The 23,139-nt window shown below is 34.2% G+C and overlaps 2 protein-coding genes across 6 annotated transcripts in view; both read left to right on the plus strand.

Moving 5' to 3' along the window:
- Positions 1-18,645, plus strand: part of USP36 (ubiquitin specific peptidase 36) — a 231,280-nt gene extending 212,635 nt beyond the window's left edge. Inside the window, exons 20-22 of the transcript XR_008916450.1 lie at positions 7,048-7,130; positions 10,314-10,578; positions 18,580-18,645. The gene's annotated coding sequence lies outside the window, so the exon portion shown is untranslated. The remainder of the gene's footprint in view (positions 1-7,047; positions 7,131-10,313; positions 10,579-18,579) is intronic.
- Positions 1-23,139, plus strand: part of CYTH1 (cytohesin 1) — a 251,399-nt gene that overhangs the window by 145,369 nt on the left and 82,891 nt on the right. For all 5 annotated transcript variants that reach the window (XR_008916451.1, XR_008916453.1, XR_008916454.1 and 2 more), the window contains exons 2-3: positions 7,048-7,130; positions 18,580-18,644. Coding sequence is in view for 1 of the 5 variants with exons in the window: in XM_056817397.1 (XP_056673375.1) it covers positions 7,048-7,130; positions 18,580-18,644 (148 nt within the window). In the remaining 4 variants the exon portion in view is untranslated. The remainder of the gene's footprint in view (positions 1-7,047; positions 7,131-18,579; positions 18,645-23,139) is intronic.

The raw sequence follows: 23,139 nt of genomic DNA on the forward strand, positions 1-23,139 counted from the left end.
GTGTTTTTTGGTTTCTTGGGGAGAGTGGGGGATGTCTTTCACTCCAAAACTTTATTTCAGGCTTTATTTTCAAATTAACTGGAGGAGAATGTTGAAAGAATTCAGCTGGGTGGCTGCACTTCATATGCCCTCTTGGCTGTCTTCAAGATCTCTGATTTTATCCATCATCTTCTAATTCTGATAATGGTAACATCTTATTTATAGAGATACTGCATCCCTCTTTTCTTCATCAAAATATCTAGTAAATTCAGTGGCTTTCTTTTGGAAATCCAAAGAAGAAATGTTACCTATAGAATAAACAGTATTAAAATTTGCCTGCTACCTTCACTATTGCACACAGTCAATAGAAGATAAAATGTGTTTGGTTGTAATATCTGATAGTCTTTAGCCACTGTTCCTTTAATGATTCAGAAAGAATGTTATGCTTATATAGTACTGCGTAACAACCTTGGGAAATCAATTATATTTTGTCTTTCCTCCCACTTTATAAAAGTTTTACAACTTTTTCTTCACATGGTTTCTCTTCTGTTGCCTCATTTTTAGTTTCTTTTATGTATTTTTCTGAATCTACTTTGTTTAATTTCAAATGATTTCTTGAAATTATATTTCTTTCTTTTGTTTTGCTAGTTCTATCTTATATTATTTGAATTTGAGATGTTGAAGTGTTTAACCTAAGTGAATAAGGAGGCAACACCAGAAGAGAGGAGGAGATTGGGGGAAATCACTGAATTTTAGAATTTGAAGGCACCTTTGTACCCATCTAGTCCAGCTCATACCAAAAGGAATCCTTTACTATATAACATATCCAGTAAGTGATTTTTCATCTTTTGCTTGAAGACCTCTTTTAAGAAGGAATATACTACTTTCCAAGGTAACAGTTAATTGTTAAGAAGTTATTTCTTGAATTGGGGTAAATGTCCTCAGCAAGATAGTAAACAATAAACCCAAAGATCCCAGCTTTGGAGACAAGAACCCACTGTCTAACAAAAACTGCTGGGAAAACTGGAAAATGGTATAGGAGAGATTATGTCTACATCATTATCTCACCCCTTATACCAAGATAAATTCAGAATGGGTAAATAACTTAAATATAAAGAAGGAAACTATAAATAAATTAGGTGACCATAGAATAGAATACCTGTCAGATCTATGGGAAAGAAAAGAATTTAAGACCAAGCTAGAGATAGAGAATATCACAAAATGTAAAATAAATAATTTCGATTACATTAAGAAGTTTTTGTATAGATAAAACCAATGCATCCAAAATTAGAAGGGAAGCAACAAATTGGGAAAAAATCTTTATAACAAAAACCTCTGGCAGAGGTCTAATTTCTCAAATATATAAGGAATGAAATCAATTGTGCAAAAAAATCAAGCCATTCCCCAATTGATGAATGGGCAAGGGACATGAATAGCCAATTTTCAGATAAAGAAATCAAAATTATCAATAAGCACATGAAAAAGTGTTCTAAATCTCTTATGATTAGAAAAATTCAAATCAAAACAACTCTGAGGTACCACCTGATACCTAGCAGACTGGCTAATATGACAGCAAAGAAAAGTAATAAATGTTGGAGAGGATGTGGCAAAATTGGGACACTAATGCACTGCTGGTGGAGTTGTGTATTGATCCAACCATTTTGGAAGGCAATTTAGAACTATGCCCAAAGGGCTTTAAATTCCTGCCTGTCCTTTGATCCAGACATACCACTGCTGGGTCTGTACCCCAAAGAGATCATAAGGAAAAATATGTGTACAAAGATATTTATAGCCACACTTTTTGTGGTGGCAAAAAATTGGAAAATCAGGGAATGCCCTTTGATTGGGCAATGGCTGAACAAATTGTGGTGTCTGGTGGTGATGGGATGCTATTATGCTAAAAGGAATAATGAACTGGAGGAATTCCATGTGAATTGGAATGACCTTCAGGAATTTTTGCAGAGCAAAAGGAGCAGAACCAGGAGAACATTGTACACAGAGGCTGATTCACTGTAGCACAATCGTACGTAATGGACTCCTTCTAGCAGCAGTGCAATGATACAGAACAATTCTGAGGGACTTATGAGAAAGAACACTATCCACATCCAGAGAAAGAACTATGGGAGTAGAAACACAGAAGAAAAAACATTTCCTTGATCACATGGTTCGATGAGGATATGATTGGGGATGTAGATCACTCCATTGCAAATATTAATAATACAGAAATAGGTCTTGATTTAAAACCCAGTTGAATTGCTTTTTGGCTATGGGAGGGAGGAGGGAAGAAGGGAGGGAAAGAATACAAATCATATGACCATGGGAAAATATCCTAAATAAAATAAATATATTTTTTAAAAAGTTATTTCTTACAACTAACCTAAATGTGCGTCTTTATACCATTTCAGTTCTTCTGTAACTGAGGAAATGCCACCTCTTGAAGGAGATGATGACACATCTAAAATCTATTGCCAAGAAGAAATTTTATAATAGAGTATTTTTAATTTGGGGAGTTGTGTTCATTTTTTTAACCCTTGCCTTTTGTCTTATAATCAATACTAAGTATCAATTCCAAGGCAAAAGAATGACAAGGGCTAGGCAATTGGGGTTAAGTGACTTGCTTATAGTCATACAACTTGGAAATGTCTGAGGTCAAATTTGAACCCAGAACCTCTTATCTCTAGGCTTGGCGCTCTATCCACGGAGCCACCTGGCCATCCCCGGGTTTGTGTTCTAGGCACAACCTCAAGAAAAGATCTTCATATTTTCTGATAATCATAGGAATGTAAATAAAGGCTCTGGAATTGCAACTGTAGCAAAAGATAATTAAATTTACTAGTGAAATTGTATTCTATTACATTGCTGGTGGAACTGTAGGTTATTATGAACTAAGCAGAACATATGAGTCACAAAACTGATCACACATTTTAACCCATCTATTCTACAATTTAAAGATGGTAATTTGTATTTAGTTTGAAAAAAGCTAGAGGAATGAATTGTATTGTAAAGATTGACTTCCTTGGCCTTGGTGGTGGTCAGAGAATACAAATAGAGTATTTTGAATAGATAAGACAGTTCTGTAGACATCTGTTTCAGAACTGTTCTCATAATTCTATATCAAACTTTTTCTTAACCTTACCATTCAGTCTTTAATTACAACCTCATTTCCTGCCATTGAAATCCCATTTCCTCCCAGTGAAACCAATGAAGGACCCAAACCTCAATAACAGCACTTATGAATATGAATAGATGAGGTTTTGGTTGTGGCATTAAAAAAAAGTAAAGGTCTTAACTGAAACAGCATGATGTAGCCTGAAGGAGAATTGTCAGGGTCCTAAAACATATCTGTTACCCACAATCCTTGATTTTTATGTTGATGAAAGAGGGTTTCTTTTGTCTTAGCTTACATTCTGGCCAGCAGCCCAGAGTTTTTAGGTTGAGTATGATCTGCATTCATAACTGGCTTTTTAAATTTGATATGAAAATATAGGGTATTTGCTTTTATCAGTGGTCTAAACAGAAGCATTTCATCTCTCTACTTAGGATCTTTGTTCATCTCTTTGCACAGAAAGATGATGCTGTCCCTTTAAGACTATCCTTTTTATACAATAGATGGAACACATTTCAGCTTTGAGTTTCTGTGGAGTGTTAAAATCTGCAAAGCAACATTTAAATACATTTTTAAAAGCTTCTCTTGTTGGGCTTTTCTATTCAAAGTACAATGGTCCCTTGTTGCTTCAATCCCTTCAATCCCCTTCATTAAATTGGAACCCTGGAAAGCAGTGGAGAGGGGGCTGATATTGAAATGGCCCCCATATAATCTTATCAAGAAACCTGGTAATCAACCTTTAACAGTAACTAATTCTTCAAGCCAGGCTTACCTAGTCCTTTTCCTATTCCCTGACAATGATGCAATGATGGGGTGGGTGGGTGGAGAGGAAAGAGCCTTGAGTGTAATAATGGATCTTTTTTTGTAGCTTGTCTCCGTTTTACTAGGGTTAGGGTGAAGAGAATCATGGAGAAAACCTTGTATCTTCTGCAGTTACTTTAAGGCTAAGATTTTAGTAGATTCCTGGTGACTGAACCATGGGATTCTAGGGGTTGGAGGGCAGGGTTGAGTTACTTATTCTTTTGCCATCTGGCGCAGAGTAACCATTCAGGTGTAGTTAATCTTGATGGTTGTTTGGTCCTTGACACCTAGTATGCATGCTGCTTCCTCAAAGACTGTTAGATTAATTCACATATATTCTATATGTACAATAAATATATGTACATTATATGTGTGTATGTATATATAGTAATACGCTAACATTAACACTGTGCCAGGCACTGTGCTAAGCACTTTACAATTATTATCTTTTTTAAATTAATGTGTGAGAAGGTTGGGTTTGAACTTAGGTCTTCATAACTCTTTGTTTTACATCACAGTCACTCCCCCTCCTCTGCCCTAAAAGATCCTTCCTTAAAAACAAAGTAGAGTTAAGCAGAATCAACTAACTTGTTGACTGTTTTAACAGGCATATTCTGTACCTATTTGCCACTGTTCAGTTGTTTTTCAGTCTTTTTGACCCATTGGGATTTTCTTGGCAAAGATATTGCAGTGGTTTCACATTTCCTTCTCCAGCTCATTTTACAGATAAGGAAACTGAGGCAAGTGACTTGCCCAGGGTCACACAGCTAGTAAGTGTCTGAGGTAAAATTTGAACTGAGATGAGTCTTTCTGACTCCAGGCACACTAGGCCACCTAGCTGCCCTTCTGTATTCATAGCACCAAAATGTATTACTTCAGCAAAAGAGATACTACCTCATCTCTTCGTCCTGGCCAAGGTTATACATTAAAGTTACAATTTTTTTGTTTATATTATCATAAAAATTATTTATATTTGGATTCTACTTAATTCCCTCTGAATCATTTCATATTCATATAACTATCACTGAGGTGTCTTTTTGTTCTAAATGTATAATTGTTTCAGTTGCTAATCGATTTAAAGCTTATTGTGATATATGTTATAATCTAAACCAAACTGCTATTTGGTTTTCTCCATGGGTATTATTGAATAGAGTGCTTCTTTTCCTGGTAGTTTTTGTTAACTGTTTTACTGACTTGTGACTGACACCAATTGTTTTTGTTATATTAGAATACAAGTTCTTTGAGATCAAATATTCTCTTGTTTTTGTTTGTATATCCTCATACATAGCACAATACTTTGTACATAATGTCTTAATGATTTTTATTCACGTTTATATTCATTATCCTAAGCTTTCCTCACTAATCTTAGCTTAGTATTTGTTAGCATATTTTTGTGTTAATGCCCTACTTACCTGCCCTTACTCCTATCTTTTCTTCATAGCCTAAAAAAAATTTAAGTTCATTAAGGAATTGCTAGTCTACCCACATTAGTCTCTTTAGATCACTCTCCATTTTTCACCTTGATGGAACAAGCTTTATATTCTCTTGTCATTTGGGGAGGAATTGGTTTTACAATACAGAAACTATTTGACCTTTGAAGAATTTATCACCTATAAACTATTAAATTATCACATATGAACTCCCCCACTCTGGTAGTGGACACTTATATTTTAAAGGGAAAGCATCAATTTATATTTTCCTGTTTAGAATTATAAAGTTGATTATTCCAGATGGCATCAGTTTATTATGAATTCTTTGTTTTTGTTCCTTCTCATTCAGTCTGTGGGCAAAGTTCATTAATTTAGCTGTGTCTATGCAACCTGACTTTATTGTCTTACTGTAAGGCAAATTATTTTATAACCACAAAGTATTTTTTTAATGTTCCTTCCTGCTCTGAAAGAATTTTGTAATTCTGCATCAGAATCCTAGTATAGCTTCCTCCAAAAAGTAGTGACAAAAAGGATCAAGGAAAATTACTGTTATCCTGTCAGTATATGTACTTTCCTTCTGGTGCTTCTGGGATTCTTTTCTCAGAGGATCTTTGGAATGTATAAAACTAGGTCTCAATTAGTGAAACTAATGAATTCTCAGAAGTGGTTGCATTATTTGAATTGTCACTGCATATTTCCATTGTGGGAAAGCCTTCAAATGGGCACTCAAATCTTCCTCAATATCAGAAGATTCATAGTGCTAAGAAAAATTTAAAAATGTGATGAATGTCAGTAAGACTTTTGTAAGCATCCAGTATACACTGATCATCATCAGAATCAGGCTACATGAAAATCTTCTATCTGCTACATATATAGGAATGTTTTGGAGCAAAATTCTTTCAGTATCAGAATTCAGACTAAGAAAATACTCCAATTTATATAGTTTGATTTGTCTAAGATTGGCATTATCAAATGTATTCCTTATATGCAACAAAATGGATTCCATTTTTTATTTCATTCTATAACTTTTATTTAATAAAAGCTGTTTGGCTTTTCAAAAATATCTTACATATCTTTTTAGTATATGTGCTGCAGAAGCAAACACAAAATCTTACATATCTTACACATTTTACTTCTCTTGTATACTTCCATAATTGTGACTTCAAATAGTTCAAATTAGAAGTTGAAATTTATCTGACATGTGAAGGCTGTAGAAAGTTGATTACTCAGGCAAATTAGAAGGAACCATATTGAGTATGTGTCTCTCTAAATCAGGTATATTTATTGGTATTTTCTGGGTTAGCATATCATGCTTGGCTTAATGATTGTTCCTATTCTAGACTTCTCCAAAGGATGTAAAGCAAATCATCAATTAAGTGGATCTACTAGTCACTGTTAGAGTACTTATTAATAAAAAGTTTCAAGGTCATTCTTTTAGAGAAGATCTGAGGTGGAGCTAAGAGTTCATATTATTTCTTCCTCCAAGAGTTCTTATTACAGAATAGCTTTCTCTCTTCCAGTTTTCCATCCTCATGGAAAAGAACTCTTAGAGAACTTTTCTCTCAGAAGAGAGGTCATCAGATCTGTCTGTATTTCAAGTCTATTTATTGAGGGCTTCTTTTCGAATCCATTACTTTATGGGTAATCCTCCATTATCTGCCCTCTAAATTTAAAGTCAAACACACTTTTTAAGAGAAAAAGGAGTAATAATATTTTCTCTTTCTTTTTTAGTTCCTGGCGACCTGTCCCTACAAGAACGTCAGGAACTGGAGAACATCCGTCGCCGGAAACAGGAACTATTGGCTGACATTCAGGTGAGTAGATTAAGGCAAATGTTTTGCTAGTGTGATACATGTAAAGAGATGTATGCTACTCAAGGTTAAGTGGGATCTAGCAGCCTCATTTGAAATATCTCCCTTAACTTGCTACTTGATTCATTCTCTTATTTACTTTTATCCTTCCTAGTTCTAGTGTGAACCACAGGTATGTTTGGATACTTGGATAATAAATACTAAACACTTACTATATGCCTGACATTATGCTAAGATAATTTATGCTCATTAACAATATTGTAGTCTCTCCCAAGGTCATTAAATATTATTTAATAAACTGAATAAATCTCCTTTATATTAGTAATTATTCTTTTTTGAATAAACATAAAAATTTCTAAACATATTTAGTTTATAACGAAAGGAATCTATAATAAAACATAAATATAATAATGCCATTTATAATATTTTGGCTATTGTAACAGAAAATAAATTTTCTTCTTTTCCTATGCTTAGAATTTGGTATTATCATGGAATCATAGATTTAGAACTATAAAGGACCTTTACAAATAATAATAATAATAATAATTGCTAATATTTATATATTTGTGTCCCAGTTGCTACATTATTGTTATCTCATTTGATCCGAATAAACAACCCTATAAGAAAGATGCTATTATAATCCTTATTTTAAAGGTGAAGAAATTAGACAAATAGGAATGAAATGACTTGCTCAGTCACACAGCTAGGAAGTGTCTGAGTCCAGATTTGAACTTAAGACCTCTCATCTCTAGGCCTGGCTCTCTAACCACTGAGCCACCTAGCTGCCCTCTGCTCTGTCTATTCTTAACATTAGCAGATACCCATGTAAGTTTCCAGTTAAAAAACATCACAATACTTTAAATATTGGGATCTTAAAAAGCAACAATAATATCTAATTTATATTTAGCAAGCTAAAAAGACCAAGCTAAGTAATTAACATACAGTGTCATTGTCAGTAGTCCAATAACAAACTTTGCAATTAAAAGAGAAAATCTTTATAAAAAGAGTTAACTAAAAAATATTTTAAAAGCCAAGATTTAGGACTCTATCCCTAGCAGGTTGTTGAGGAAACAATCCCTTGCATGTACTGGTATTAAATGGAATCTGGCCAGCTTTCCTTTTATGTTAATCCCTCAGCCTACAACTTTATTCATTTTTAGTCTCTGAGCTCTGGAGTAATCTATCCATGGATATGTTTGGATCATGTACTTATCATTAATAAAGTTACAGTCCTTTCATTAAATAGCTCAAGCACCAACTATAGTTCATTAAATGTTAATGTCTCTCTACAAAATAAACTGGAAAAACTCCTTTCCCTACTCTTATTTCTCCATAACCATAACTACATGCAATTTATGAAAAATTATGTTTTAATTAAACATAATGACAAATTCTATTAACAATATTTTGGCTATAAAAAAGGTCATAATTAAAGTTACCATTGTCAGTATAACTGTAGATAACTCCAGTTCATTGTCTGGAAAACACCATCCCCAAATTATTCAGCTTACTCTGTATACTAAGTTAACATCTCAGTTTTCTTCATGGTTTTTCTTAAGAAAAAAAATAAATTCTATATCTCAGGAAATAAGTTGTTGGCCATTATTGGAAACATCTTTTCAGTTTTTCTCAAGCTTTTCATTAAATCACTTTTATTATTAAAAAAGTTTAACAAGGAAAATGTTTCTTTTAACCTTTTTCCTTTTGGTCTTCTCCATAAATTCTCAGATGAAACACATACTCTCTTCCTAACTACATAGAAGAATCATCTCACAAACATTTTTCAACTGCATCTTCAAAACTGCCAGTACAAACTGCTTTTTTCAAAATTCGTTTTAGCCCTTTAATTTTAAAGACCCAATTAAAATCTCCATAGACAGGGTTTTTGGAATAGGAGTTATTCTAGTGTATACACATCCCTCCTCCTTCCTTTTTAAATGGTATAACTTAAAAAATAATACTTCCTTGTGTGTGGAATAGAAGTTTGGGGGGCTCATACCCCTAGAAATCACTCTAATGAGCAGACAGGAAACTTGATAAAATTCTGGCAGAGGAAAAGTTGCTTTATTTGGAGAAAACAGAGGATGAGAGGGAAAGGGAAGGAAAAGGGATTCTGCCCACACAAGCTGCTTACCTAGGACAAAAATGTCCTCTCTTCTTCCTCAGTGAATACCTGCTTCAAAATTGCTATCATCTCTGGTCATGAATATAAATTTGACCTGAAGAATTTATCAACTTGCTCAGAAATCTTCTAATAGAAATCAGGATCTTCTAATAGAATTTTCATGTTTCTTTTAAAGTTCCGAACCTCAGAGACACTGAGAGGGGCACTAATTTATCCTAGCTCCCATCCTCCTGGCACTATTTTGAGTGGATACTGCTTAGCATGTCCTCCAAAAGGGAGATTTATCTGGTCCTCTAATAACCTCAACTTTTCTGTTCACATATTCATAATGGTCTGGCAGAGGAATAGCTACTGCTGCTGCTTCTTCTTCAGGTTTTGGCAGTGGGGGAGCCAATGAAACTATAGGTGCCACAGGAGGCACTGCTACTGACTCTGGCTCTATTTGGGTTGCCAGTGCCGGCACAGGAGGAATAGGAGGAGCAAGTGGCAACTGGGGAGCAGGAGAAACTAAATACTGGGACAGAAGAAATTTGAGTGGATCCCAAGTCTTCTCTATCTCTTCATGTGATTCCTTTTCCTTCTCTGCTACAGTAACTGTTACAGCCACTGCTCTGTTTCCTTCTGCCCTTTTTTTTTTATCACCAGAGTTTCTGTATCCAGCTGCCATAGTGCAGCATAAATTTTTTCTGGTTAAAAGTCAAATTTCTGCTCTCACTGGATCCAAATTTTAGCCATATGGGTCAGTGTGTCAATCACTAGTCCTGCCCACTAAAAACAACAGTATTCTAAGGATAATGGTTCCAAGTTTTCAATTTAATCCCTAAAGGACTCTCCTTAGGAATTCTGTTTACTTCCCTCATATGGGGATCAGTTTCCTCTAGTGTGGACTTCTGTTGCTTTTTCTTATAAGGTTGTGATTTCTGCCCCATGTCTCTGTCTTGAAATTTCTAATCTTGCTTTCTTGCCACAGCTTAATTTAGCAAACTGTCCAGAAGCCATATCGCTTGCCATTTTCTTGCCACTTTTCAAAAATAAAAAGGCTTTTCTCTTTTCTCTTTCAGAATCTAAGTATCTTGCTTTCCTTAATTCTACCTCAACTTGCAAGGCCTTAAGCTCAAGACTAGTCCAGGATGTCTCCTACTCCTGCTAATCTTCCCAAGCACCTTGGAACGAAGAGGTCCTGTGTTTATACAAAGAGCTTAACTCTTTTGCATCACCTTGATCTTGCCAATTAACTCAGATCCAGCAATTATTGATCTCCACTTGCTGCTATCTCAGCTCAGATCAATACTCCTTTCTGGATCACAACCTCACTAACCAGCTCAGGTACAGCTTTAATCTGTCTTGTATCTTTTATAGGAAACTGGAAACACCCTGAAAACTTCACTTCAGCGAGACCATACACAGGACTCTGACAAGATCTCTAGCTCAGATTATCTAATCATACTTGTTGAATCTTTCTACCTGGTATTCAAAGTTGAGGGATTTCCCCTTTCCAATCTGGAAGTTCAACTTTATTCTCTTACTTCACCTAGTTTTATTAATTCTACTTTCAACTCAAACTTCCTAATTAGAAATCTACTTTCTCCTGACTCATCTCTAACTTATTTCTTTTTCTTAAAGTCACATGCATACACAGGCACTGCACTGCTTTTTACTCAGTTGCTTTTCTCTGACCTTCATTCACACAAGCTTAAAAAAAGTGGGGTACACCTTCCCACTCTCCCTGATACACAAATGAATGGTCTCCGTCTCCATGGATCTGTTGACTTGAATCTTTTCTCTCACATCTATTAGCCCCTATCTGCTCCTTTGCTTGCAGGGTTTTTTTAGGTATGTTCTGTATGCTTATACAGATGGCTTCAATTTTGCCCATATGGATAAACTGAAGCACTTCTATCATTCTAGAATCCCGAATGAGCCCCCATCTATGTGAATGAAGGTCAGAGAAAAGCAGCTTGTGTGGGTAGAATCCCTTTTTTCTTCTCTTCTCCTCCCCTTCTTTCCTTCCCCGTTGTTCACTGTTATCACTGAATAAAGCCGCTTTTCTCTGTCAACATCTTATCAAGTCTCCTGCCTGCTCATTAGAGTGATTTCTGGGGGGTTTGAGCCCCCAAATTCCACTCCACACATCTTGTTTAAGAAAAAAACTAAGATGTCATTAAGTGGCATTATATCCCTCATAGCTATAGAATTTCTTTTGGAATGTGTTAAATTATCCCGAGGGTATTGTAATATATGGGTGCAAGGAAGTGGTGGTTGAAATTTTTCTTGGTTTGGTAATGATTGTATGTACCTGAGCTATTGATTTGAACAGAGACTGATAAGTTCTTTGAGTCAAGTTTGGCTAGTAAATGGTTAAAAAAAAAATCTCAACCTTTAAAGTTTTGGTAGTGGAAATATATTTGGAAAGAGAAGCACTTTTTTTTTCACTTGAATGAGTAAAAAGAGCTGTTAATTTTTTCTGTCTTATGTAGTCAACTATACTAGAAAAAATAAAAGAGCCCAAAAGTCTTGGAATATGATCATATCTTTAGATCCCACTGAATTATTTTTGCCTTTTGGGTAGCAATTGGTAGGTTCCAAACTTAGTTTCTATTTGCATCGTCTTGACTAGCTTAGGTTACCCTATCATATAACTTTGAGACTATATTCTTTGGGAATCTAACAATGTATTGCATATAGCATGTGTATTCCTTAACAACTGTTCATGAGTCTCTAATATTAAAGTAACATCAAGAGATTGGAATGGATATAGTTAATTAACCAACATCTTGATATAGACAGTATTCAACTTAAGAACAGATTGTGTTATAAAAAATCTCATTTGTAAGTAGGTAGTATAATTAATTTTCCCTAGGAACCGTTTTGTAAATAGTGGTTCATTTTTAAGGCTAGCCTACCTATTTTATTTGTAACAAGGTTAAAACACTGGATACGTTCAGAAAAATAGTAGAAAACTGTACTTTTGTCCCATGACAAATAAAACAAAAATAATAAAATCAATTAGAACTCTTTTCCTAAGGCAGATCAGTTTCTGACTAGAATAGTCTTTTAGGTTCATGTGAGGTAAGTAGTATGAGTGCAAATTATTTCCAAATTAGGTGTTCATAATTTGGAGTATCCCCATATTTGAAAATTCTAGGTAAGCTAGTATAAAATAGTTCATGTTCTGGCTGTGTAGTTTCACAGGGAGTCTTTACAGTGAAATACAGCACTTGAATAGAGTTGGCACTTGTGATGAGTGATTGGCAGTAAAATATATCTGTCAATTATATTAGACAGTCAGCTGATTTACAGCTTCTCAATGGAGCTTTTCCAGTGAGATTCTTATTTATATCTATGCCATAAGGAGTTTAAATAGATGTGGAGAAACATGATTAGCCAGTAGAGCAACAATGTTTTAAGAGAAACTGGTATGATCAGAGGCCCTGCCTACTCCAGACTTCTCAAGTTCTTGCTAATTATTGTGAAGTCAACTTAGATTTTGCCAGTGCTCCTTTCTCATATGGGAAAAGAACATAGGAAAAGTTGTACATTGTAATAGGGACCTTATAGAAGGGGATAGACAAAACACAATTTTAATAGACTTGACGTGGGCATCTATCTGTAGGAAGAAATGCTGTGTATATAACTATGTCCCCTTACACAATAGAATATTTCATTTTGGTTTTCTAAGCATTAAGTAATATTTGGGAAGAGTCACTTAATGAGTAGAATGAAAATACATGGTATCTGTTTCAGTATTTATCTTTCTTCCTACAATACTGAAGTTTGTTGCAATTTTTCAGTGTGAAGAACTCACATTTCTGCAGCTTATTCTGTTTTATAAAGTGCTTTCTTCTCAACAGGCCTTTGAGGTGTAGATAGTGCAAATATTATTATCCCTACTTAAAAATGAGATTAAGTGACTTCTATGAGTTCACAGACACTTGGTGTCAGAGACAGCATTTCAGTCCAAGACTGCATTTTTATAATTCCAAGTATTTCCACTGTGTTTCTCTGCCTTCTCTTTATTGTTTCACAGAATCAGGATTTTACAAATGAAGAAAGTAAACATAAAAGAGACTGTTAAGAATTACAATGAATTCTAAAGCAATAATTAATAAAGTAGATGGCATTTGGCTTATTTGTTTTTCTATACTTTTTGCCTTCTCTAGAGGTTAGTTAAGTTAGGTCTATATCCTCTCTAATTCACTTTTCTTATTTTTTTATATTTTAAGAAAGGAACTCTGCCTATACCTGAATGCCACTTGCAGAAAAGGATATTAGTTTTTCAAATTCATGCTGATGATCACTTGCTTTTTTATAAACCTACATTTATAACCTTGAGTCAGAGGCAGCTGAATGGGTGCTGAGCCTGAAGTCAGGAAGACCTGATTTCATATCTAGCTTTAGATACTTAATAGCAGTGTGACTGAGCAAATCACTTGACTGCTATTGGCCTCAGTTTCCTCATCTGTAAAATGATAATAATAGCATCTGCCTCCTGGGAAGAGAAATTTACAAAGTACTTTGTAAATCTTTAAGCACTATATAAATGCTAGCTCAAAAAACAAAAACAGAACTCTGCTTATAGCTAGATAACTCAGTGGATAGAGCAATGGGTCGGGAGTCAGGAAGATGAGTTCATATCCCATCTCAGATACCTACTAGTTGTATGACCATAGGTAAGTGACTTAACTTCAGTTGGCTTTAACTCACCAGAAAGGAAAATAGGAAATAGGAAAGTGGGAAAAATCATTTTCTTTGTCAAGAAAATCCTATGAATAGTTATGGTCCAAGGGACCACAAAGAGTTGGACACAATTGAACAACTCCTTAAGTGAAAAATGAGGAAATATTAAGCCAACACTCATTTCCCCCATAATCTGAAAAACTGTATACTTAGGGAAATCTCAAAAAAATTAAGCGTAATTTAATTACAGTCATGATTCAGATCCGTTGTGATCCCTCACAAATAAAAGGGACAATATTCATGAACTTGAGTGGAATGAAGCTTAGAGAACTAGATAGACAAATAATGGTCGCTTTCTTGCCAGTTCTTTAAAGGATGTAAAAACCCAAGAAAGAAGAGACTTTATTTTTTGTTAACAGTTTCTTTACAAATCTGTGATAGAACTACATTTGGTTTATGGAGGCCATTTCAAATGACAAATCCTTATAGTTTAAGTTTCTTGATTTGAGAGTTTAATCCACTTTAACCCAATAAGCATTTATGATTTGCTTTCTAAGTACATGACTTTATAGAAGGCACTTGAGGATGCCAAGACAAAATGAAAAATGGTCCTCAAGATAAACTTCAACGTCAAGAAAAACTTCAAGAAGTTTTATATTCTTCCAGAACTGGATTACTGTCTTACCTGGCACTCTGTGCCCTGCTACTTTTTATACAGTAGGAACAATAATGGTGATATTTTCCATTATTTATTAAAGCTCTTCATACTCATCAGAAGTTCTTCATAATTTCTATCTAAAATTCTGCTTATTTAATCTTATTTATCTCTGTTTCTGAGAGGTGCTCAACTTTTTGAACTAAACAGTTTCTAGCATTTTTCAAGGAGTCTTGAATTATTTCCCTTCTTCCTTCCCCTTCCAATATATTCATGTTGAGATAGTAAGCAGCCTCATATATATTTTACATGTGCAATCATGTAAAACATTTTCCCATGTTAATCCTTTTGTGGAAGGAAACTAAAAAAAAATTCAAGAAAGTGAAGAAAGTTTGCTTTGGTCTGGAAACAGATGGCATTTTTTTAAAATCATGAGAACTTTCAGCTAGTTTTAGATCTTTGTATTGCTGAGAATAGCTGTTATTCACAGTTGTTCATTGTAAAAATTCCTGTCACTCTGAACAGTGTTCTCCTGGTTCTGCTTATTTCACTCTGCTTCAGTTTGTGCCTTCCCAGATTTTTCTGAGTTCCTCCTAATTGTAATTTCTTACAGCACAACAGTATCCTATTATAATCATATACTCTAACTTATTCAGCTACTCACCAATTATGGGTATCCCCTCACATTCCAATTCCTTACTCCTCAGAAAAAGTAAATTTATACATATAAGTTCTTCTCCTCTCTTTTTTTAAAAAATTTCTTTGGGATACAAACCTAATTTTACTAGGTCAAAGGGTATGTACTATTTTATAGTCCTGAAGGTTCAAATTGCTCTTCCAGAATGATTGAATCAGTTCCCAACTCCCCCAGTATCATATTCATGTCTTAACTTTTCCATATGCTCTACATGCTTGTCATTTTCCTTTTCTGCCATAATAGCCAATCTGATAAGTATGGGGTGATACTTCAGAGATGTTTTAATTTGCATTTCTCTAATTAATAGTGATTTAGAGCTTTTTTGCATGATCATAGTACACTTCATTTTATTTTTCCTTTCCCCCTCCTCCCAATGCATTCCTTTTTCTCATCCCCTAACTTTATTTGTTTTTATACTGTATTAGCCCAAATATAATATGACCCTGAATATAATGCGATCCCAAATCTTTGAGAAAGAACACTATCCGCATTCAGAGGAAAACCTGTGGGAGTAGAAACACAGAAGTAAAACAACTGCTTGATTACATGGGTTGAGGGAATATGGCTGGGGAGGTAGACTCTAAATGAACATCCTAATGCAACATGGAAATGGGTTCAGATCAAGGACACATGTAATACCCAGTGCAATTGTGTGTTGGCTATGGGAAGGGTGGGGGGAAGGAGGGAGGAATAGAATATGATTTTTGTAACCAAGGAATAATGTTTGAAATTGATCAAATTTAAAAAATAGTTGAAAAAAAATGTGATCCCAAGTATTTTGAAGGGTAACTCAAAAGAGGAAACTCCCATTTTATTTTCTCCTTTTAAATTACAACTTTCTCTTAATTCATGAATAATGCCGGCACTTTATTTTTGAAGTTTTTTCAGGGTCTTGAAAACAAATTAAAGAAGTTATAATGCCAACACTTCTATTAAGTATGTATTCTGAAGCAGTAATGCACCTGGACACCTACCCCAGACCACATTCAACCAATCATTCAGCCATACCTTTTCCTACACATGAAAGATCACTCCTGATGATAACTTTACCGTAGGTAATATTTTACTTCCTAAAATTACATAAGGAGTCAATTTTTGATCATCAGCTGTGACTACAAGCATCATGGTCATCCTAGTTTTCTCATTTGCAGGAGTTTTAATCAACACTGATTTGGTACCTTTAGTATTGATGGTGACATTTGACAGAATATCAAAACAAATAGGCATTTGATTGGCATTTCCCATCTGCCTGAGGAGATAGCCATGCTTTTTATGTATACTGAGGTGCACAATACACAACTTATAATTTCAATGCTGGAAGTGCTCAAATATAGTGTGAATGCGACTTTCAAAGGTACATTGGGGAAAAAAAATCATTGTACTATATTTGGGTTAATACGGTATCATCCTATCATTTTCAACTCACACCTCTATCTATATTTACTCCTTTTAGCTGCCCTGATAATTAAAGTTCTTTGGAATTTATAAGAATTATCTGTACATGTAGAGATATTCATAGTTTAACTTTATTGAAAATCCTTTTATCTTTTCTCTTTATATGATTCTCTTGAGTCTTGTTTTTGAGAGTTAGATTTTCTATTCAGCTCTGGTCTTTTCATCAAAAATGTTTGAAAGTCCTCGATTTCACTGAATATCCATTTTCCCTCTGAAAGTTTATGCTTAGTTTAGCTGGGTAAGTGATTCTTGAAGTCCTAACTACTTTGATACTTTGGAGTATCATATTCTAGGCCATCTGATCCTTTATTGTAAACACTGCTAAATTTTGTGCTCTCCTGTCTGTGTTTCCATGATATTTGAATTGGTTCTTTTTGGCTGCTTGCAATATTTTCTCCTTGACTTGGGAGTTCTGGAATTTGGCTGTAATATTCCTGGGAGTTATCATTTAGGTATCTCTTTCAAGAAGTGCATTCTTTCAATTTCTATTTTGCCCTCTATTTAGGGAAGTTTTCCTTGATCATTTTTTTGTTGTTGTTTTAAAGAACCTTTTTATTTTTGAAAATAATTTTCTTTCTTTATTTTATTTTAATAACAAATTTCCAAATAAAATTTCCAAAATTATATGATTCATGTTGTCTCTCTCCCTTCTTTCCTGCCCCACTCCCTGAGTTGACAAGCAATTCAGTCTGGATTATACACGTATTATCAAGCAAAACACATTTCCATATTGCTCATTTTTATAGGTGAATAATCTTAAAAACCAAAACCCCAGGTCATATACCTAAACAGTCAAGTGATAAATCATATGTTATAATTTGCATTGGTATTCCAACAGTTCTTTCTTTGGAGGTGGATATCCTTGATAACTTCTTGAAAGATAATGTCTAAACTTTTTTTGATCATGGCTTTCAGGTGGTCCAATAATTCTTAGATTATCTTTACTGGGCTTATTTTCCAGGTCAGTTGTTTTCCCAATGAAATATTTCATATTTTCTTCTATTTTTTCATTCTTTTGACTATGATTGTTTCTTGAGGTCTTATGGAGTCATTAGCATCTATGTGCCCAAATCTATGTCATGATTTTCTTCCATGAGATTTTGTGCCTTCTTTTCAATTTATCCAATTCTACTTTGTAAAGAGTTCTTTTCCTCTGTTAGTATCACTCTCTTTAATATTCCCTATATAATTAATCTGAGTCAACAAAAACATTTGTTATTATTTATTATTCTAGAGTTTACATGCAAAGATACCTTTATATGGAAGATGTACACTACTTCACTTCCGGTTCTTTTAGCTCAGTGAGTTTGCCTGTGGTTTTGAGTGGGACACTTAGGATCATAACATTATGGATCAGGACACAAGGACAGATCACATGAGGGATTTCTTGCACTATATATGTATGATATTTGACTGCATTTTAAGAAAAATGCTAGATATTTTGATACAAAGCAGTTGTTTTCTAAAAAGTATGCTTTCTTTTCTGAGGTGAAAAATGGCTAAGTACTGCTTTTCTTAATCATAATGGAATAAAAAATTCTGATTTATGTATTGTTATACAAAAGGAATAATGAGTCAGAATAATGGTTGTGAGTGCTTATTTTTCAGATAAGTTTTGTTGTTTAACATGGCACTGAATAAGGTTTAAAAAAAAGGTCATTGCATATTCCTGTATTTATAACCTCTACATGTTGGTTTTGTTGACAGAAGATAAGGCACTCATTTTCAGGTTGGTTTTAATTTGGAGAAATTTTTCAGCATGAGATTTCAGACATTTTATGGCTTGTGGTTTTTTTCCTCCTTGGCATCTTATTTATGTTTTTATTTGTTTGTTTTTTTGCAGCGTCTGAAGGATGAGATAGCAGAAGTGACGAATGAAATTGAGAGCCTGGGATCCACAGAAGAGAGGTGAATGTGCCAGTCAGTCAATGAGTTTTTATTAAGTGATTTCCAGGAATTGTACTAAGTACTAGGAATACAAAGAAGTAAAAACCAATTGTGTGTGTGTGTGTGAGTGAGAGAGAGAGAGAGAGAGAGAGAGAGAGAGAGAGAGAGAGAGGGAGACAGAGGGAGACAGAGGGAGACAGAGAGAGAGAGAGAATGAAAATATTAAGTGACCGAGATGAGGAAACAGAACATCCCAGCATAGACCACTGTACCTGGATCATAGAATTCATAGAAGGAAATAAATTACAAGACTAAAAAGGTGGGAAGGGTCCATATATTAATAAGAACTTTATATGAAAGACAGAAAAGTTTATATTTGTTCTTAGAGGTAATAAGAGAGCCATTGAACTGAGAAGTAGAATATGGGTAGACCTATATTTTAGAAAAACTACTCTGGTAGCTAAAAGAAAGATGGATTAGATGGATTAGATTGGGGAGAGTCTTGAGAAGACAAATGCAAAGGTAATTGCATTAGTCAAGGTATTGTGAGCTTAATAAAACACATAGATTATTTTATAAAGGTTTTTAACATTTTATTTTTATCTAATTTCAAGTAAAAACCTTAGAGTTATAATTTGTTGTTTTTTTTTTCAAATATATAAATAGCTTTGATTTCATCTTCTGAAAACTACTTGATCTTATTATTTGATCATTTATCAATTAAAGAATGATTTATATTATTATAAATTTGACTAAATCCTCTATAAATTTAAGAAATTAGGTCTTTATCAGAGATACTTCCTGTAAAAAACATAGCGAATTTTTTGCTTTGCTACTAATCTTGACTACATTAGATACTTTTAACATAATCAAAATTATCCATTTCACATTCTATAATTCTATCTCTTGGTTATAAGTTCTTCTTTTATCCATAAATCTGACATGTAAACCTTTCCATATTCCCCTAATCTGCTTTTGATAGCACCTTTTATATCTAAATCATGTCCCCATTTTGATCTTATCTTGGTATATGGTGCGAATGTTGGTCTATATAGCAGAAAACAGGTCTATATACCTGTTTTCCCTGAGTTTCACCTTTTCTCTCACTCCTTTCACCTATCCTTACTCAAAAATGTTTTGTTTCTAACCTCCCCCAATCCACACTCCCTTTCTGTCACCCATTTTCTTCTCTTTCCCCCTTCACTTCCTACTTCCCTCTAGGGTAAATAGATTTTCATACACAACTGAGTGTATTTGTTATTTCATCTTTGAGACAGCTCTGATTACAGTAAAGTTCAAGTGTTGCTCCCCTCCTCCCTTTACTGTAAAAGCCTACATCTTTTATATGAGATAATTTACCCCATTCTACCTTTCCCCTCTGTTTTATCCCGGTGCATACCTCTTTTTCACCCCTAAATTTTATTTTTTTAGATATCCCATCATAGTCACTTCATACACATGCCTTCTTTCTATGTATATTCCTTTAAACTTCCCCAATAATGATAAAGTTCTTAAGAGTTACTGGTATTATCTTCCCATTTAGGAATGTAAACACTAATCTTATCAAATCCCTTACATTTTATTCTTCTCTTGAGCATGTATTGAAAGTCACATTTTCTGTTCAGTGCTAGTCTTTTCTTCATCAAGAATGTTTGAAAGCCCTCTATTTCATTAAATAGTAATTTTTCAAGGACAGCTGAGTGGCTCAGTAGATTGAGAGCCAGGACTAGAGACGGTAGGTGCTAGGTTTAAATTTGGCCTCAGACACTTCCTAGCTGCGTGACTCTGGACAAGTCACTTAACCCCCATTGCCTAACCCTTACCACTCTTCTGCTTTGGAACCAATATGCAGTATTGATTCTAAGACAAGAGGTAAGGGTTTTTTTTTTTTTAATTCATTTAAATTTTTTAAAATTCATTTTTCCTTTGAAGATTTATATTCAATTTTGCTTGGTAGGTTATTCTTGATTATAATCCTTTTCCCTCTGGGGTGCCATATTTCAAGCCCTCTACTTTAAAGTGGAAGCTACTAAATTGTATGTTATCTTAAATGTGGATTAATGATATTTGAATTATTTCTTTCTGGCTTAGATTTTTTTTTTACCTTGGGTGCTATGATATTTGGCTATATTATTCCTAGTAATTTTCATTTTTGGAGCCCTTTCAAAAGATAATGGATTCTTTCAGTTTCTTTTTTACCCTCTTGTTCTAGGATATCAGGGAAGTTTCCATTGTCTTAAAATATTATTTTTAGGCTCTTTTTATTGATCTTGGTTTTCAGTTACTCTAATAATCCTTAAATGATCTCTCCTCAATCTATTTTCCAGGTCAATTGTTTTCCTAATAAGATATTTCACATTTTCTTGTTTTTTAAAAAAAATTCTTTTGGGGGGCAACTGGGTGGCTCAGTGGATTGAGAGCCAGGCCTAGAGATGGGAAGGCCTAGGTTCAAATCTGGCCTCAGACACTTCCCAGCTGTGTGACCCTGGGCAAGTCACTTGATCCCAATTGCCTAGCCCTTACCACTCTTCTGCCTTGGAGCCAATACACAGTATTGACTCCAGGACGGAAGGTAAGGGTTTAAAAAAATTTTTTTTTAATTCTTTTCATTCTGTTTTATGGTTTCTTGATGTCTTCCACTTGCCCAATTCTAATTTTTAAGGAATTATTTTATTCTGTGAACTTATATATCTCCTTTGGTCAATTCTGCTTTTTATGGAGTTCTCTTCAGTAGGTTTTTTTACTTCTTTTAACCATTTGGCCTGTTCTGTTGTTTTTTTTAATGGTGTTTTTTACTTCATTCTTTGTGTGTGTGTGTGTGTGTGCTTCCTTTACCAAGCTATATACTATTTTTTCATTATTTTCTTACACCACTCTCATTTCTTTTTCCAGTTTTTCCTCGAACTCTCTTTTTAGACCTGAGACTAATTCACCATTTTTCTGTCAATCTTTGGGTGGAGCTGTTTTGACTTTGTTTTCTCCTTCTGAGATTGTATTTCAAATTTTTCTTGTCATGATAGTAGCTTTCTATGGTCAGGTTCATTTTTTGTTGCTTGCTCATTTTTTCCCCCAGCCCATTTCTTGACTTTTAACTTTACATTAAAATTGTGATTGTAAAAAAGGTGGTGATTTCATTGTGGATAGGGTACTTCTAAGCTTCAGATTTTTCATTCTGCTATTTTCAGAGCCAGTTCTGTTGTTCTATAATATAGTTTTAGTTCTTCCAAGATGGTATGATGTAAGTAGCAGTATTGTTACTCTTTTCCTGGCCTGTGCTTTTGTCTGTGAGTGACCACAACTACTTTTTTCCACCCTGGAACTGTGACCATGGCTCTGACTCTCATGTAACCAGAGTTGAATTAATCTGGGAAATGGTTTTACTTCATCCTTTTGTTGATTCTACTACTCCAAAATTCATTTTGAGGAATTATTTTTAAATAATTTGAAGAAGAATTTTGGAGAGCTCAGTCCTATCCCTGCCTGTACTATGCCATCTTATCTTGTCTCACCAAAACACATAGGCAATTAAGAGAGATTAACAGCTATAGACTATGCAACTGCAACTCTAGATTGCAAAAGTTGTATGTAGTGCACAGAAAATATTTAAAACCAATATTAGCTTTTATATGCCACACCTATAGATTTTCAGAACAGGGAACTGACATGTAGTTGTGACCAATTCTGTCTTCTCAGAAGTCACTTGAGATAGAGGCTAGTGAAATCTGATTTCAGCCTCTATCCCAAGTGGTATAGAATAAAGATAAGTAAAGTAAAGCAAAGCAAAAGACTACCTACTAATTTCTACCCTACATTTAAGAGTATCTTTTGCCACTATGGCTATTAAGATGATCAAGTTATAAGAAAGTCATATAATTGACCTGGAGAGGAGAAATAATCAGTAGAATAAAAAAATTGCATATGTGGTGGTGAACTTTGTCAAAGAACCAAAAAAGAAACCCTCCTGGTTGAAAATATAAATACCTAGAAGTAAAGAACAATTTGAAAGAACTGGTGCACAAAGCAGTCATGGTAAGAGAAAACATGCCCTCTGTACATTCAAGGCATGTTGTTTTTAAAGACAGGTTGCCTCACAGACGAATTTAACTAGCCAAAAAATGTGAATATCATAACACAAGAAACAATACATGAAAAATGCCCTGAACTTCTGAATACAAAATTAAGTACCAATGGAAAGGATGCACATTACTTCTAGGAGAAAAAAAAAGAAAATATGTTGGTAATTTTAAGACATAGTAGTTAAACTTAACCATTCCAGTGACAAACAACAAATTCTTCAAGTGGCCAGGAGATGAAAGAAAAGGAATATTTTTTTTTAAAAGGAAGTTTGACTTTATTTTTCAAGATTATTCTGCACCTACAATAAACCATAAGAAGGAAAGGAATGATGTGTTCTGAAGAACAAAGAAGCCCTGGATGCAATTTAAGATGACATACTGAAGATCTAAACCTATTAATGAAAAAAATCATTCAATAAAATGAAGCATTTAAAATATTC

Source organism: Monodelphis domestica, chromosome 2, assembly GCF_027887165.1.
Source record: "Monodelphis domestica isolate mMonDom1 chromosome 2, mMonDom1.pri, whole genome shotgun sequence".
Taxonomy (NCBI): Eukaryota; Metazoa; Chordata; class Mammalia; order Didelphimorphia; family Didelphidae; genus Monodelphis; species Monodelphis domestica.